At 42.5% G+C, this 16,358-nt stretch overlaps 1 protein-coding gene across 4 annotated transcripts in view; it reads left to right on the forward strand.

Moving 5' to 3' along the window:
* Positions 1-9,405, forward strand: part of GAREM1 (GRB2 associated regulator of MAPK1 subtype 1) — a 123,933-nt gene extending 114,528 nt beyond the window's left edge. For 3 of the 4 annotated variants that reach the window (XM_073331292.2, XM_073331294.2, XM_073331295.2), the window contains 2 exons: positions 4,310-4,476; positions 7,901-9,405. In XM_073331292.2, the coding sequence (XP_073187393.1) occupies positions 4,310-4,476; positions 7,901-8,813 (1,080 nt within the window). In that variant the 3' untranslated portion in view covers positions 8,814-9,405. The remainder of the gene's footprint in view (positions 1-4,309; positions 4,477-7,900) is intronic. The other variant, XM_073331293.2, reaches the window with a different exon arrangement.
* Positions 9,406-16,358: the final 6,953 nt, after the last annotated feature.

The following is a 16,358-nucleotide window of genomic DNA, read 5'->3' on the forward strand; positions in this document are numbered from 1 at the left end:
GAAAATATTAATTCCCCTCTTCCTGAGGTACGCTGTCACTACGACCATACATTTTGGGGAGGGGCCAAAGGTGTGTTGGTAGTGCTGGTCCACCTACAACAAACTGGAGAAACCTCCTGTGGGGTGAGAGAATTACTACATGAAAAGAAGCATCCTAAATGAAGGTCCAAGGCAGCGCCCCAGTCATTGTGGTTGAAGGTGGTAAGGATAGTTGCCAGGATGGCCATACAAAATCTCACATATTTGATGTATTTGTTGAGATTGCAGAAGTCGAGGATAGGTGTCATCCCCCCCTTGCATTCGGGAACCAGGAAATACTGGGAGTAAGAACCCCTCTCCCCAGTGCTACAGGGGATTTCCTCTACAGCCCCCAGCAACAGTAGAGACTGAACCTGCTCAAGGAGCAGTACCTTGTGAGAGGGGCCCTTGAAGAGGGACAGGGTTGATGGGTGGGGTGGGGTGGGGGTTTGGAGAGGAACTGTTTTCTACTGTAATCGAGTCCCAAACACTGCAAAAGCAGCCTGCTGGTCCCTAAACAAGGGGGATGGGGAAGGACAAGTTACCACTAGATCACTGTCCTGGATGTGAGTCAAAATGGGTGCTTGCTACACTCTTGGGGGGAGCTTGCTAAACCCAGAACCAGAGGACCTCTTCCTTTGAGATATGTGGCTCTTTCTGGAACAGACGCTCTGCCTCATCCGATGAAGTGAGCTGTAGCTCATGAAAGCTTATGCTCAAATAAATTTGTTAGTCTCTAAGGTGCCACAAGTACTCCTTTTCTTTTTGCGAATACAGACTAACACGGCTGCTACTCTGAAACCTGTCATTGGAAGGGAGGACTCCCTGAAAAAGCACTGCAAGCAGTATTGTTGTGGCTGCTGACCACTTATAGGGGCATCTTCTCACAGCTGAAATATATACTCCCAAAGCACGCAAAGTCATTCTGGAGTCTTTAAACAATTGCATGGTTTCCTCCTTCTTTTCTGAAAACAAAACCTACCCATCAAATGGTAAATCCTCAAAGGTCTGTTGCACATTGGATGCAATGCCTGAGTTCTCTAGACATAAGACCCTCTTGATGGTTGAAGCCAATGCCATAATTCTGGTCGAGGTATCCACTCTGTCTAGGATTGCCTCCCCTCCATTTAGTCCATTTTAATACTCATGACATTTAAGCCAGACCTAGTGAGAGTCAACTCCCTGCCAGTTTTCCCCCAAGCTCTGATCAGTCTAACCTGTAACTTTCAGTCCCTATAACTGTGCTGGGTTTCTTGGTAGCTGAGCCTGACAGTTTTATGGTGGTCTTGTGATGTGAACAAATTGAGACTGCAAACTACTATTGTCTATGGCCTTATTCTGAGTTAAACATAGCATGACAAAGGTGATAGGTAGTAAGTGTAATTAATTGTGCCAATATCTCTTACTCTTTTAAGTAAAAAAAATAATTTCATAATTCCTTGGCTGCTCCATGCATACAATGGGCTGCATGCACTAAATGGTGTCTCTCTGACCCGAAGGGCATGTTGCAGAGCACGCCATATTAACTTTGCTTAGTCTGACTTAGTTTTTTTAAGTCCCTAGGCATTCTTCGGGGGCACAGCACTAAAATGGTTCAAGAATTTTGTGCCTGAATTCAATAACAAACATAAGTAAAATTGATTCCAGTTTTTTAGCAAGAGAGCAAATAAGAGCCCTTAGAGCCAGATTTATTTAAGCATTTTGTGCTGTTGGGCATTTCCTGTCATTTTAACTTGCTCTGATTTGAGAAAGAAATGGACTGAAATTTCCCAGTCCCTGATTTCCTTTTTAATGTAAGTATTAAACAGGTTATTGCATTTCGGGAAGCATTGAAGTAAACTGCAAACGTTTCCACATTTATTTTTTAAAATAAATTCAATCACTTTAAACACTAATTGCATGTTGCAGTGTTGCCAAGCTGTTAGTTCTGCAGTGTTCTTAAACTTAAAAATACAATGACCACCTAAAATGACAATTTTCTTTGCTCCGTTACATATTTAACAGGCTGGACGTAGTATATGAAGGGCCTGATTTTACCTGTGGTGGGGGTCATTACAAATATGTATGAGTAACTTTTATTCTGAATAAACTTATTCAGTGTGACTGATCATGTGAGTAAAATTACTCTCCTTCAGAAGTCTTTGAGTCCTTAACCTGTTGGTCCATTCTATGAGGAAAGTTCCTCTGGGTTCTTCTAACTAGATATGGGCCCAAACCGAAACTTTGACAAAGGAAGAATAATTACAATAATGCACCAATAGTCAAGAATTATGAAAACTTCTCTGATTATGACAGTTGGGCCACTGCATTGAGCGTAGCTGTGATGTAAGTGTCAGCTGGGAACCTGGTGGGAGATGGAGATATTTCTTTTGCTCAGAATCCAACCTAACAGAATGAGTTTGTATTTTATCAGGCTCCTTTGCCCTCATACTTCAACCCATTCGTGTTGCATATGTTGCTGGTGCTCTTGCTCGCTGAATTTCTCTCTCTCTCTCTCTCCCCCTCCCTCCCCCGCCTCCTCCCCGCAAACACTGGAGTATATCTAACTCTCTTTTTGAGCTTGGAGGCTGGAGTCCATTTTTACTTTACACCACAAATAGAAGGAAAAATAATTAAGGCCATTCACTCATTTAAATGTAGTGTAATGGGTCACTTTTAGGGGTTACGCTAATTCTTTCAGTACTTGGCTTCTAAAGTACATCTGGACTTCAGTAGAGCTAAAATCAAGAACTTGCTGTCAGACCTAACCTATAATATACCTGTAAAGATGTGCATTCTTATAATAAACCTAAACCCTCTTTCAGCAGAATGAATGAAGACTGAGAGCAAGGGTGTATTAAGTTCAGTTGCCTTGTCAATTCCCCTGAGCTTCTAAGGCAGATCTGGTATTAGAAGTAGCAATAGACTTCCTAAATTGTAGGTCAGCGTATATGAAGGTGTTTGTACTTTGGGGTTAAGGATGGCAGGTAAGGCAGGACTAGTTACAATGCGCCCTCTGCTGGCTGGCACAAAAAACTTACACATATTTTCCATCAAAACCACTAGAGCAGAGGTGGGCAAATTACAATGTGGCCTGCGGGACCATCCTGCCAGGCTCCTGAGCTCCCAGCCCCTCCTCTGCTGTCCCCCCTACCCCGCAGTCACACTGCCGCTTGGGCAGCATGGCTTGCACCCGCCCATCTCCCAGGCTTTCCAATAAGCCTGTCCTGCCGCTCCAAGTGGCATGATGAGGGGGCGAAGGGTTGGATAAGGGGCAGGACGTCTCGGGGAGCAGTCAGGGGACAGAGGGCATTTGGATGGGACGGAGGTTCGGAGGGGGAGCGATCAGGAGACAGGGAGCAGGGGGATTGGGTAGGGAGTGGGGTCCTGGGGGGGGCAGTTAGGGACGGGGGTCCTGGGGGGGGGGTTGGATGAGTTAGGGATTTTAAGGGGGCAGTCGGGGCAGGAAGTAGGAGGGGGCGGATAGGAGGAGGGGGCCAGGCTGTTTGGGGAGGCACAGCCTTCCCTACCCAGCCCTCCATATCATTTTGCAACCCCAATGTGGCCCTCAGGCCAAAAAGTTTGCTCACCCCTGTAGAGCAAGAATGCAAGACAGAGCAGCAAAAAGTGAAAATGGCAACCAGAATAAAGTGTTTGATATCTCAACTTGTCTGTTTCACTTCTGCAATGCTAATGCATCTGCTCTGAAGTGTTAATCAAATGTATCCTATGGTACCTGTGGCATACAATAGCAGAATTGTATCTGAGTGATAGAAGGTGGGAACTAGCTCAGGGTGTGGTGGCTTTTTCAGTACTAATTCTAAACTATGTCATTAAGCATTAAAACCTATTTAGATATTGTCACTTCCTGTCTTAGGAGGGATCACTACAACTAACTAAACTGCATTAGATTTTTTCAAATGACTCATTCCCCTGCAGTACCTGAAATGATCAGTCTAACCTTCTACACCGCTTAAAGTTTCCTTTAAACAATTTCAGTCTTCATTCTTTTGAATGAACAGATGTAAAACTAGTGAAATAAAAGTACATAAAAACAAAAGTAACTTTACTTTGCCAGTAATAAGACCTTCTGGTTGCAAACTTCTTGTAAACTTTTGTCTCCTCTAGTGGGTACTTAAGACAGACATATATTTAGCAATAAAGTATTGTTTACCAGTAGCGTTTTCTGCTCCTTCCTTCCTTTTTACTATTTCCTTCCAAGGTAGAAACCTGAACTGACAGGTTCCATCTGGCGCAGAGTGTTGTTACTTGGGTTCTCAAGCTATTTGCTAAATGTTCTTTTCTAATATAGGTAAGAGAGGAATGCAGGCTCCTCAATGCTCCACCCGTTCCACCACGAAGTTCAAAGCCCTCGTCCACCAGTCCTTCCATTCCTCCTCGCACAATCAAACCAGCACGGCAACAGACTCGTTCTCCTAGCCCTACGCTGTCTTACTATTCTTCAGGACTGCACACCATGTATGTATTTGAGCTATGAAATCCAAATATTTCCCTCTGTAGGGAAATACTATTTGTCTATGAATTTTTACATTTTTAACTATTCTGAAACTAGTCTGATGAATGTTGTTTTAAAAGTTTTCTGTTAACGTATGATGCATGTTGGTGTCACTGCTTCCTGTTAGGAGTTAAGTTAGTGAAGTAGCTCTTTTTTAAAATACTCAAGGCAAAGAAAACTCACATAAGCAGAAACTGTTAATTTATTATAAAATACATGAAAATTATTACTTAATAGTTATGTATATTACCACAGGTGTGAAGGGTACAAGATAATCTGTCCTAAATTTCCAGGGGAATCATATACAATTCTATATAACACTTAATTTAAAACAAAATCTGGTGAAGAGAATGTTAACACCAGGGGGTAAACATGTGAACCTGAAAATAGTAAAGTTAGCTTGTATATGCAACTGTAACTCTGTGCAAAATCTTATTAAATATCATAGCAACGTTTTTGTCATCACCCACATTTTGTACATTGCTCTTAAACATTTGTATTGAAATAAATTTATTTAGGTGCAGGTCGTAAGCTATGAAGCTAATTTGTGTTGGAATTACCATGCTAACTCAGACCAGGGGATGGTCCTCTGTCCTGTTCTGTGATGTCTGGTTATCAAAAAAATTAGCAGGCATAACATGAGAGTTAGAATCATAAAATATCAGGGTTGGAAGGGACCTCAGGAGGTCATCTCGTCCAACCCCCTGCTCAAAGCAGGACCAACGTCAACTAAATCATCCCAGCCAGGGCTTTGTCAAGCCTGACCTTAAAAACCTCTAAGAAAGGAGATTCCACCACCTCCCTAGGTAACCCATTGCAGTGCTTCACCACCCTCCTAGTGAAATAGTGTTTCCTAATATCCAACCTAGACCTCCCCCACTGCAACTTGAGATCGCTGATTCTTGTTCTGTCATCTGCCACCACTGAGAACAGCCAAGCTCCATCCTCTTTGGAACCCCCCTTCAGGTAGTTGAAGGCTGCTATCAAATCCCCCTTCGCTCTTCTCTTCTGCAGACTAAATAACCCCAGTTCCCTCAGCCTCTCCTTGTAAGTCATGTGCCCCAGCCCCTTAATCATTTTCATTGCCCTCCACTGGACTCTCTCCAATTTGTCCACATTCCTTCTGTAGTGGGGGGATGAAAACTGGATGCAGTACTCCAGGTGTGGCCTCACCAGTGCCAAATAGAGAGGAATAATCACTTCCCTCGATTCACTGGCAATTCTCCTACTAATACAGCCTAATATGCTGTTGGCCTTCTTGGCAACGAGGGCACACTGCTGACTCATATCCAACTTCTCATTCACTGTAATCTGCAGGTCCTTTTCTGCAGAACTGCTGCCTAGCCGCTCAGTCCCTTGTCTGTAGCAGTGCATGGGATTCTTCCGTCCTAAGTGCAGAACTCTGCACTTGTCCTTGTTGAACCACATCAGATTTCTTTTGGCCCAATCCTCTAATTTGTCTAGGTCGCTCTGGGCCCTATCCCTACCCTCCATCATATCTACCTCTCCCCCCAGGTTAGTGTAACCTGCGAACTTGCTGAGGGTGCAATTCATCCCATCATCCAGATCATTAATAAAGATGTTGAACAAAACCAGACCCGGGACTGACCCCTGGAGCACTCTGCTTGATACTGGCTGCCAACTAGACATCAAGCCGTTGATCACTACCCGTTGAGCCCAACCATCTAGCCAGCTTTCTATCTACCTTATAGTCCATATATCCATATAGTCCATATGTTATATCGTTCCAGCAAATTTTTCTTAAATTTTCTTGGCTTTCCCAAATTACAGCTATTAATAAAGGTCTATTATCATTTTTCCACTATTTTCCATGTCTTGTCTACAACCCAGCCATGATTGAAGATCAACCCACAATTCAAGTAGGGCCTTATTTATAACCATCAAAACACAAATTGTCAACATTACATGTCAAAATATATAAAGTAAATATCCTTAAATAAACCTCTGAGTTCTCAAGTATCAAAATTGATGGATAGTTAAAGAAAAATGCTTATTATTGATGGAAATATTTTTCCATCTGTGTGTGTGTATGGTGAAATTGACATTTACTCACATTTACTAATTAAAAACCCAGTCCTTCCAAGCCTAGTTAAGTGTATGAAAAATTCAAATGACTCTTTCCACCACTGTGCTTGTTTGTCTCTGCTGTACATGTAGGTATTTTGTAAATAATTCTGTTCATTATAACTTCTCCAATTTCCCTACTACTGAAGGAAGGCTGACTGGTCTGTCATTCCTAGGATTACCCCCAAGCACTTTTTTTAAAAAAAAAAGATAGCTAAAACATTTGCTACTGTCCTGTTCTGTCATAAACCTGATTTTAATAGGAGATTATAGTTTAGTTAGCAACTTTACTCCTTAATTCTTAAATCCCTCCAGCACTCTTGGATATAAATTATCTGTTCCTGAGCTTGATTTACTAATTAGGACTATCCTTCTTAAAGTGCACTTGAAAGGAAGACGCAGTTGGCTTCATAGCTAACTGGCTTGCAAATTTAAATGGGTTACACATGGTAGCAAACTTTTATTATTGCTATTGTTTTACTTGATCTGTATTATGTTGTGTAAGTGTGGTTGGTCGTGTACTTCTCACATAAGTGACTTTCATGGATCCTGTCCAGTGCTTAATTTGTAACGAAAGAGGTGCTGGGGCTCAAGCAATTAGGTGGCAGGACTCAAGCAATTGGTTTTCTTTCATAACTGCCATGGCAAGCCCTGAGGTGCTGGGGCTATGAACTGCCAAGCCTAGAGGTGCTGGGGCTCATCCCTGGCAAGCCCTGGCATATATTAAGCACTGATCCTGTCTGACAGAGTACTGTAGCAAGTTTAGATTGTAAACCTTTCAAGGCTTGGATTATTTGCCCAGTACAGTGGGAATTCTGTTCTGATTGAGACCATTAGTAAATAGCAATATTTAGTATTAGTAATAAAATACAGTAGTAGAAGATGCTATGTATGTCTGTAAGGTTGTAGAAGTACTCCGATACCATGGTGCTTGGTATAAGAAGCTAGATTGGGGTTCAGGGAGAATGGATGATATTTGAGAAAAAGTATGTCGTTTCTTTTGAGTCTTCTGCTGTTTCCTGCTTTCACTTGAGCTGGAAGAACCAGGCCAACAGCCTTTCTAATGATATCCATGGGTACTTGGGCATCTCTCATTCAGACTAGTGCCAAGAAATGCAGATGCGCACAAAGATTAACAATGTTAATAATAAACTTAGGCAAGCTTTTTCAAATGTTAAAAGCTCTTCTGGCTTGGTTCTTACTTTCTGCTATATCCATCTCCCGATTTATATGGTTAAATATCAACATTGCTTAAACACTAACAATTCTTCATATTAACTATTCTTTGCTCGTTTTTTTAAGCAGCATCACAGAAGGTGACACAACAAATCCGCCCGAGAGTGCCCCTGTTTCTTGCTACCCTTGCAACATGATGAAAACCGAATCAAAAGAGCCTGACAGCAAAATGCCTTTTGGAAGCCCTTCAGCTGAAGCTCTGTCTTCTAGGTTGTCCTGGCCAAACCATTTTTCTGGAGCTGCCGAAGGCTTAAACAGGAACGATTTTCTGCTGGATCCAAGCAGGAGTTATAGTTATCCAAGACAGAAGACTCCAGGCACACCAAAGAGAAACTGTCCAGCCTCTTTTACTTTTGACTTCGATGGGTGTGAACTCCCTGCTGGGTACACACAGTTGGCCACAACAGAGTTCAGCAACACCATCTCCAGTTGTCCAAAGTCAGCAAGCTACTCTTTAGAATGCACTGATGAGAAAAATCTGGCAGTCAGCAGTGCAAAGCAGAGTCATTCATGCCCTGCCTTACCTCCTCGTGCACCAAAATCCAACGATGAGAAGCCAGTTCTAGACACTTGTCCTTTGCCTCTGAAAATAGACGGTGCAGAGGAAGAATCTCAGACTGGTTCGCCAGACCTCTCAGTAGATCAATATCCTGTTAAAAAGGACATGCAGAACGTTTTCTCTGTTTCTTACCCTTTTTCGTCTCCCCTTCACCTTCAGTTAGCACCAAGATCATGTGGCGATGGCTCTCCCTGGCAACCACCTACAGACCTTTCTGGGCTCTCAATAGAGGAAGTATCTAAATCTCTGAGGTTTATTGGTTTATCAGAAGATGTCATATCATTCTTTGTTACAGAGAAGATTGATGGCAATTTACTCGTTCAGCTTACAGAAGAGATCCTTTCTGAGGACTTTAAGCTAAGCAAATTGCAGGTTAAGAAAATACTGCAGTTCATTAATGGTTGGCGGCCGAAGATGTAGTCCAGTGATTCTGACTGATGTTTAATGAAACTGTGTGAGAGACGTGCTAGAAATGCTGGGGCTAGTACGTCGTTTCCTGTTTTTGCACTAAAAGCCCTTTCTGTAAATAATAGTGGAAGAAATTCTTACTATGCAGATAAAGTTTTAGAGTGGTGAACAGATTTTTATATGTCAATAAAAATGTGGAGAACCCATAGAGGTGTGCCTTGTGCATCACCGAACATTCAGCAGCTGCTAAAAACTGGACGTTAAGGGAATTAATTTTTACTCATGTAGTCTGTCAAGACATAGTATTTATTACTGAACAGTTAATATGAAAGACCACACACAACTCCAGTTTACAGTTTTGTGTTAACAGCAAGAAATGCATTTCTTTTGAGGTTATTTCTGTTCAGATTATTGGCAACATGCCATGACTTAGTTTTTCCTTTTCTACTGTTAATAAAGGATATGATCAAACCTATAAAATATCATTTTTAACATTGTATCTGAAGTTTTTAACGAGTTTTAAAACATCCTTTGAAATGCCACTAAAACAGTATATTTTGCAGGATAATTTTACCAAAGTATCTTCATGACTACCTAGATAAATTTGCCATGTTACTGCTTCTCAGTAAAACACTTATATATGAAATAAATAAATAAAGTTTAGTGTTCCTAAAAATAAAAAGCCTGCTTATCTGGTTAACCCATGGGGAAAAATGTTTGCTACTCTGAACCTTTCTGTTCTTGCCCTAAACCAATGAAGAGTTCATGATCCATAGATTTCAAAAGGTGCTTTGTTATCGAATGAGTCACTTAGTAGTATGACCACCGGGTCATGCTGATTTCTCATGGGAAAGGCAGCTTCTTCACCAAATCAGTTCACATGTTTCTTTGGCAGATCCCTACGTGGCATGTAGCAAGTTGAGCCTTTTGTTAATTCAGCCATTCCATGTCCCCATCACTAGGAGAAAGAAACCCAATTTAATTAATCTTACTGTTCTGATGAGCTCCATGAACCCACCCGGACTCTGCAATAGGATCTATGCAGGCAGATAGTTGCACTTGTACAGAGTCCCCTTGAACTAAATCATTGCTGAGGTACAAAAACACACTAATTCCCTGTAACAGTGCGGACACTGAAATGTAGAGAGAGGATTAAATACACTGGGTGAGAGTCTGTGCTGTCTCTCTAAGGACTTGTCTACACTAATGCTGTAAGTCGATGTAAGTTACGCTAGTTAAATTGTGTCAGTTACATAGCTTACATCAACTTAGTGTGGTGTATATACCACACTATGTCAATGGGAGACGCTCTCCTGTCAACATAGCCTCCACCTCCAATTGAGTTGGATTAATTAAAAAGTCAACAGGAGAGTGCTCTCCCGTTGACTTATTCTGTCTTCACCAGACCCACTAAATCAACGTACCTGCATCGATCGCAACAGCACCCATTTAGCCCATAGTAAAGACAAGCCCTAAGACCCAGCACAGAACTAGGAGAATCTGGGGAGGATAAGATGACTTACAGCCACATTTTCAGCCCTTCCAATTCTGGGCTGCTTGAGGGGCCAGAGTGAACCTGGCCAGTAACTTAGGCAGCCCTCAGCAGCCTGTCACTTTCTGCCTATGGGCAGCAGAGCTGCTTCTGCCCTGCATAGCCCACACCCGCCTGCCCTGTTATACCCTGCTTTGGCACAGTCTTATGCCAGGATTTGCAAGGAGATCCTCAAAGACAGCCTATGGCTATCCTCCTCAATTCCTGCACTAGGGGAATTCACCCCTGGCCAGACCCAGAGACATTAGCGTGCCTTAACATTGTTCTGCTACGCACATCTTATAGAAACATGCTGCCATTGCACCAAATTCCTTTTTGGCATAAATTTTGATGCCAGGACGACAAAAAAAAACAAAAAAGCGTACTCAAGCATTGTGAAATTGCATCATAACGGTAGTCATGGAGGTCTCACAGAGCTGCTGCCTGGTAACATTCATTACAAGATGTATCTGGAAAACATAATGGCCCCAAATCCAGCTCTCTAATAGCAGTGAAATACAGGAGGTGGATTTCCATGGCTTCAACTGTAAACATTTGGGATTGGCTAGAATTAGAGGGAGGCAGGTATGGCTTTCAAAAGCAAAGATCCAGGGGGAATTAAAACCCCTTTTGCTCCTCAGAAGGAGCCACGTAGGCAGGGCTTCCTGCCATGGAGGCAAAGTGTGGGGGTGCGCATACACAGATGAAACCTGGAGAGAGGGAATGTTGTGTTGGTATATAATGGTGAAATTCATACCTGTTTTTTCCAGTGAAATTGGTGGAGTTACACAAGGGATAGACCTGTCCAACAGTCAAATGTTCTCAAGCAGCATTTCTCAACCTTTTCGATACCAGTGACCAGCTTTCTGCCTTCCTACACTGTGTCAGGGAGATCTCAGGGACCAGCAAGGAGACTGCCACGGACCGGCGCCGGTCCATGGGCCAGTCGTTGAGAAACACTGTGCTAAAGAATAATTCCAACTGAAAAACACAAGATATGCCAAAAGCGGGGAAACCGTTTGATTTTTATGCACTTTAATTAGGAAGGATGTACCTGGCTGAATTCCAAGCTCTTGAAAGATCATTGGCTACATGGAGGGGAAGGGAAAGGCAGTAGCATATTGTAAAACAAAACGTAAGTTTCCTTTTCAGGGAAATATCATTCCCACTAGACACCATTAAAACATCTCAAATGTGTATGCATATTTAGATACAGTGATTGGCCTGTAACATCTGAAACAAATCCCCTGTCCATAATTTTAATAGCCCCAACTATTTTTATATAGGGATTATCAATAGCAGATGTTTCTTAAACAAAATCTAATTTTTACATGACCGTTTGCTGGGGCTGTGTGTACTGCTACCTGCTAATGGGCATAATCCATATCCAAAACTGTTTTAGACCTTTCACTGAATTCCTTGCCCTGAAGTTGAGGGGCTATAAGGTGTACAACCTAATGAAAGATCCTGGTTGCCATCTGAGACAAATCACTCCAATGCTTTGCTGCTGTTGCATGTGATATTGTTAGAGTCGCATCCATATGGAGAGGTTGGGGTGGGGGGGTCTCAATTTTCCACAGAGTTCCCCGTATTTCATAGGAAACAGAGGACTGGATTTCCCCCCTGCAGAACTAGCATGGACCCTGAGGTATTAAATAAGCTGTTTTAGGGAGTTCTGCTGAAGCCTTCTGTTCTGCCTACTTGCTTCACTGGTGCCCCCATTTCCATGCCCCACATTTTTTGTACGAGACCTGCTCCCATGGGGTGCCTTGCTGTTCACTGTCCCCAGCCTGTTTCTGGAGGAGGTTTCTGGCATCGCATGAAGGACGGGAGCTACAAATTCTTGCCTCAAAGGGACTGTATCCTGGTTTGCAAGTTGGTTGTTTCTGCCTGGGCTTGTCAAACTGAGTCAAGCCCAGTTTATTTTTAAAATGACAGTATTTCACATTAGAAAGACGAGGTAGGTGAGGTAACATCTTTTATTTTTAGTATAGATTATCGTGGGCCAGACGCAGCTATAACTACACAGCATGCAACAATGGAAGTGTGTTACATTTCCATACTGTTGCTTCTTACCAATATTTCTACTCTCCAAGTATGAAGTAATGACAGATCAGTTTTAATCTGTTACATTCCCCTCCCACAGTGTCAGACTCGCATACAGCTAGGAAAGGAAAAATGGCTCAACTACTTCATACATTGCTCAAACGGTTGGCATCAGGAATCTCATTAGGACTGACTCACTATCCAACAGTCTTTGCCAATCTTCTTAAAAGCTCTGCTGTGGTTAAGGTCCATCTTAATCATTCTGCTGCGATTTCATGATATAAACAGTTCTTAATGAGTAAGGGTCAATGGGCCAGCTCTCCTGCACTGTGTTTTAGAGTATTAGCGCAAAGAAGAAAACTGCCTCATGGGATGATACTAGAGGACCTACAAAGATCTCATTAAATTTCAAAGGACTGTGCTGCCGAGTGATTTATCAATCCTGTTTGCTTAACTACAGTTCTGCAAGTGTGAGAAAGAGGTGTCTGCAAAGGATTTTCAAAAACAATGATAATCCCCATTGATATTGAATTGGATCATCTGGGCTTATGATTTGTGAGCTTACCATGCCCCTGTTGCTGCGAAAGTAAGTACAAACCACAACAGTAACCAGCTCCAGGACTTTCTCCTTAGCATCAATTGTAGTGCTATCCCTTAAAAAGACAGTGCTAGTCATAACAGACTATTGTTCATTCCCGATGTGATGCCGCGTCAGCCAATGTCAAGGATGAATTTGGCCCAATATGTCCTATTAGCTCTGCCTATATTTGTAGCAAGTCATGCATACTTTACTATTCTGTCTGCTTGTGATGAGCTGTAAAGGACTTTGTCTATGACTATGTCCAGAAAGCACACTGCTTTCAAATAGCCTTTCCTTTCCCTCCCCCTCTGAATTTAGTTTTACAAAATAGCTGGAGTCACATGTGTTCCTTCTGCATCAAACATCCCCCAACCTTCCAAATATGTGACTGAAAATCTAGTAAATAATTAGTCTCCAATTTAAATGGCATATGGTAGGAAACAAGTGACAGATTTGCAAGATGAAAATCAATAGTGTTTTCAGACCTTGCTTGGCAATATTTCATTTTACTCATTTCTAGAAAGTATGAAATCTGTAACTAAGCTATTTCCCCTTTGCTGACAAAACTTTATCTGTTTATATAATATACTCTCCTGGAGATTGGCTCATATCAATACCCTGGATCCAAAGAGCTCTGGAATCTGTGGAAGTGTAGATTCTACTCCAGATCTGAACTTCTTGTCTGGTTGTTCTCTCTCTCTAATGGGCCAGACTAAACCTCAACTGTTCAAATACAAGAGTGATGGGCCCAGAGTTAAAACAAAGAAACAAAACCCCCCCCACCTAGCTAGCTAAAATAAACTAAGTTTTGAAGTTATTCAAATTCAGACTTATGTGGCTTAGTAAACTATTTATCTGCTATCCTATGTAACTAATGAGAAATTGGACACATCACAATGAAACCTGTGTGCAAATCCAGTCTGGCAATCTGCATTGTGCAAGTAGGCTGCTTCTAGCCACTGTGGTTGAGTGGTAACATTGTCTTTACTTCCTAGTGCCTGTCCACGCCTGTGGTGACATCACCAGGCTGGCACACTGCTCTGAAAGCCCATGTGCTTTCCGGTGAGGAATAGTGTTTGATGGTTAAATCGCTAACACAGCTTGTGTTGGGAGGCAGCTGTATTGCCTTGGAGAACTGAGCGTGAATAAGTTTTATATTTAATGTTACAAAATGTGTTGTTGATATTAACAAAAACCATGTAGAGAAAAACAGGCCAGGTAAGCAGGCAAAAGTTGTGGCCTCGATACTGACACTGTATCTTTAAATAACTTATAGAGCATTTATTCATAATTGGAACTAGCTAAAGTGTATCTTAAAGTCAATCGTTAGAACACTTTATGCCTAATTTGCAACTCATATAACCAATTTACCTTTTATAATATGCTGCAGATACATTGCATGCACCAAAGACTGCAACACAGAAATATATATAGTTCAGCTCAGCATTTGCATCCTTCTATGCATCTGCCAAGAAAAAATAAACACACCCTCTCTGCTTCCTACTTACATTCAGTATGCTTCTAATGCCTAATGAACAGCTTGTAGAAGGGGATGTGCAAATACAAATTGTAAATGTGATTTACTTCAGCAGTAAGCTGAATGCTGACACTAGTTTGGCCAAGAAGACAACTTGGGAAGCCCAAGTGACCCAGCAACTAGAGAGTTAGGCTGAGATTTAGGAGCCCTGGGTTTTCTTTCCCATGTCCGCCTGTGACTTCACTTCAGTTTCTTCTCCACACCTTTGTCTTGTCTATTTAGATTGCAAACTTGTCTGGAGCAAGGTCTTTCTCTCACTGTGTATTTGTAAAAACACTGAGGAATCCTTGAGGCACCTTAGAGACTAACAAATGTATTTGGGCATAGGCTTTCATGGGCTATAACCCACTTCATCAGATGCATGGATTGGAAAATACAGTGAGTATAAAAATACAGCACATGAAAAGATGGGAGTTGCCTTCCCAAGTGGGGGGTCAATGCTAACGAGGCCAATTCAATCAGGGTGGATGTGGCCCATTCCCAACAGTTGACAAGAAGGTGTGAGTATCAACAGAGGGAAAATTATTTTTTGTAGTGACCTAGCCATTCCCAGTCTTTATTCAGGCCTAATTTGATGGTGTCAAGTTTGCAAATTAATTCCAGTTCTGCAGTTTCTAGTAGAAGTCTGTTTTTGATGGTTTTTTGTTGAAGAATGGCGACTTTTAAGTCTGTTATTAAGTGTCCAGGGAGATTGAAGTGTTCTCCTACTGCAGTGGTTCTCAATTGTGGTCCACCACTTGTTCAGGGAAAGCCCCTGGCGCACTGGGCCAGTTTGTTTACCTGCCGCGTCCGCAGGTTTGGCTGATCGCAGCTCCCACTGGCCGCGGTTTGCCGCTCCAGGCCAATGGGGGCTGCAGAAAGTGGCGCAGGCCAAGGGACTTGCTGGACGCCCTTCCCGCAGCCTCCATTGGTCTGGAGCAGCGAATCGCGGCCAGTGGGAGCTGCGATCGGCCAAACTTGTGGACGCGACAGGTAAACAAACCAGCCCAACACGCTAGGGGCTTTCCCTGCACAAGCGGTGGACCACAGTTGAGAACTACTGTCCTACTGGTTTTTGAATGTTACAATTCTTGATGTCTGATTAGTGTCCATTTATTCTTTTGCGTAGATTGTCTGGTTTGGCCAATGTACATGGCAGAGGGGCATTGCTGGCACATGATGACATATATCACATTGGTAGATGTGCAGGTGAACGAGCCCCAGATGGTGTGGCTGATGTGGTTAGCTCCTATGATGATGTCCCTTGAATAGATATGCGGACAGAGTTGGCAATGGGGTTTGTTGCAGGGTTTGGTTCCTGGGTTCATGTTTCTGTTGTGTGGTGTGTAGTTGCTGGTGAGTATTTGCTTCAGGTTGGGGGACTGTCTGTAAGCGAGGATTGGCCTGTCTCCCAGGGTCTCCTCTGTTGATACTCACACTTCTTGTCAACTGTTGAGAGTGGGCCATATCCACCCTAACTGAATTGGCCTCGCTAGCACAACAAAAAGTAATTTTCCCTCTGTTGATATTCACCCCTTCTTGTCTACTGTTGGGAATGGGCCACTTCCACCCTGACTGAATTGATCTCATTAGCACTACCCCCCCCCCCACTTGGTAAGGCAACTCCCATCTTTTCATGTGCTGTATTTTTATACCTGCCTACTGTATTTTCCACTCCATGCAATGTGTTAGTCTCAAAGGTGCCACAAGGACTCCTCATTATTTTTGCTGATACAGACTAACAGGGCTACCCCTCTGAAACCTGTATATTTGTACAGGGCCTAGCACAATCTCAGAGCCAAGGGCTGCTACTATAATACAAATAAATATATAATAATTATTATTATAGGAAAGACTTTTCTTCTTCAGTCTCGTTGGCCTGCT

The sequence above is a fragment of the Lepidochelys kempii genome, chromosome 2 (genome assembly GCF_965140285.1).
Source record: "Lepidochelys kempii isolate rLepKem1 chromosome 2, rLepKem1.hap1, whole genome shotgun sequence".
Classification (NCBI taxonomy): Eukaryota; Metazoa; Chordata; order Testudines; family Cheloniidae; genus Lepidochelys; species Lepidochelys kempii.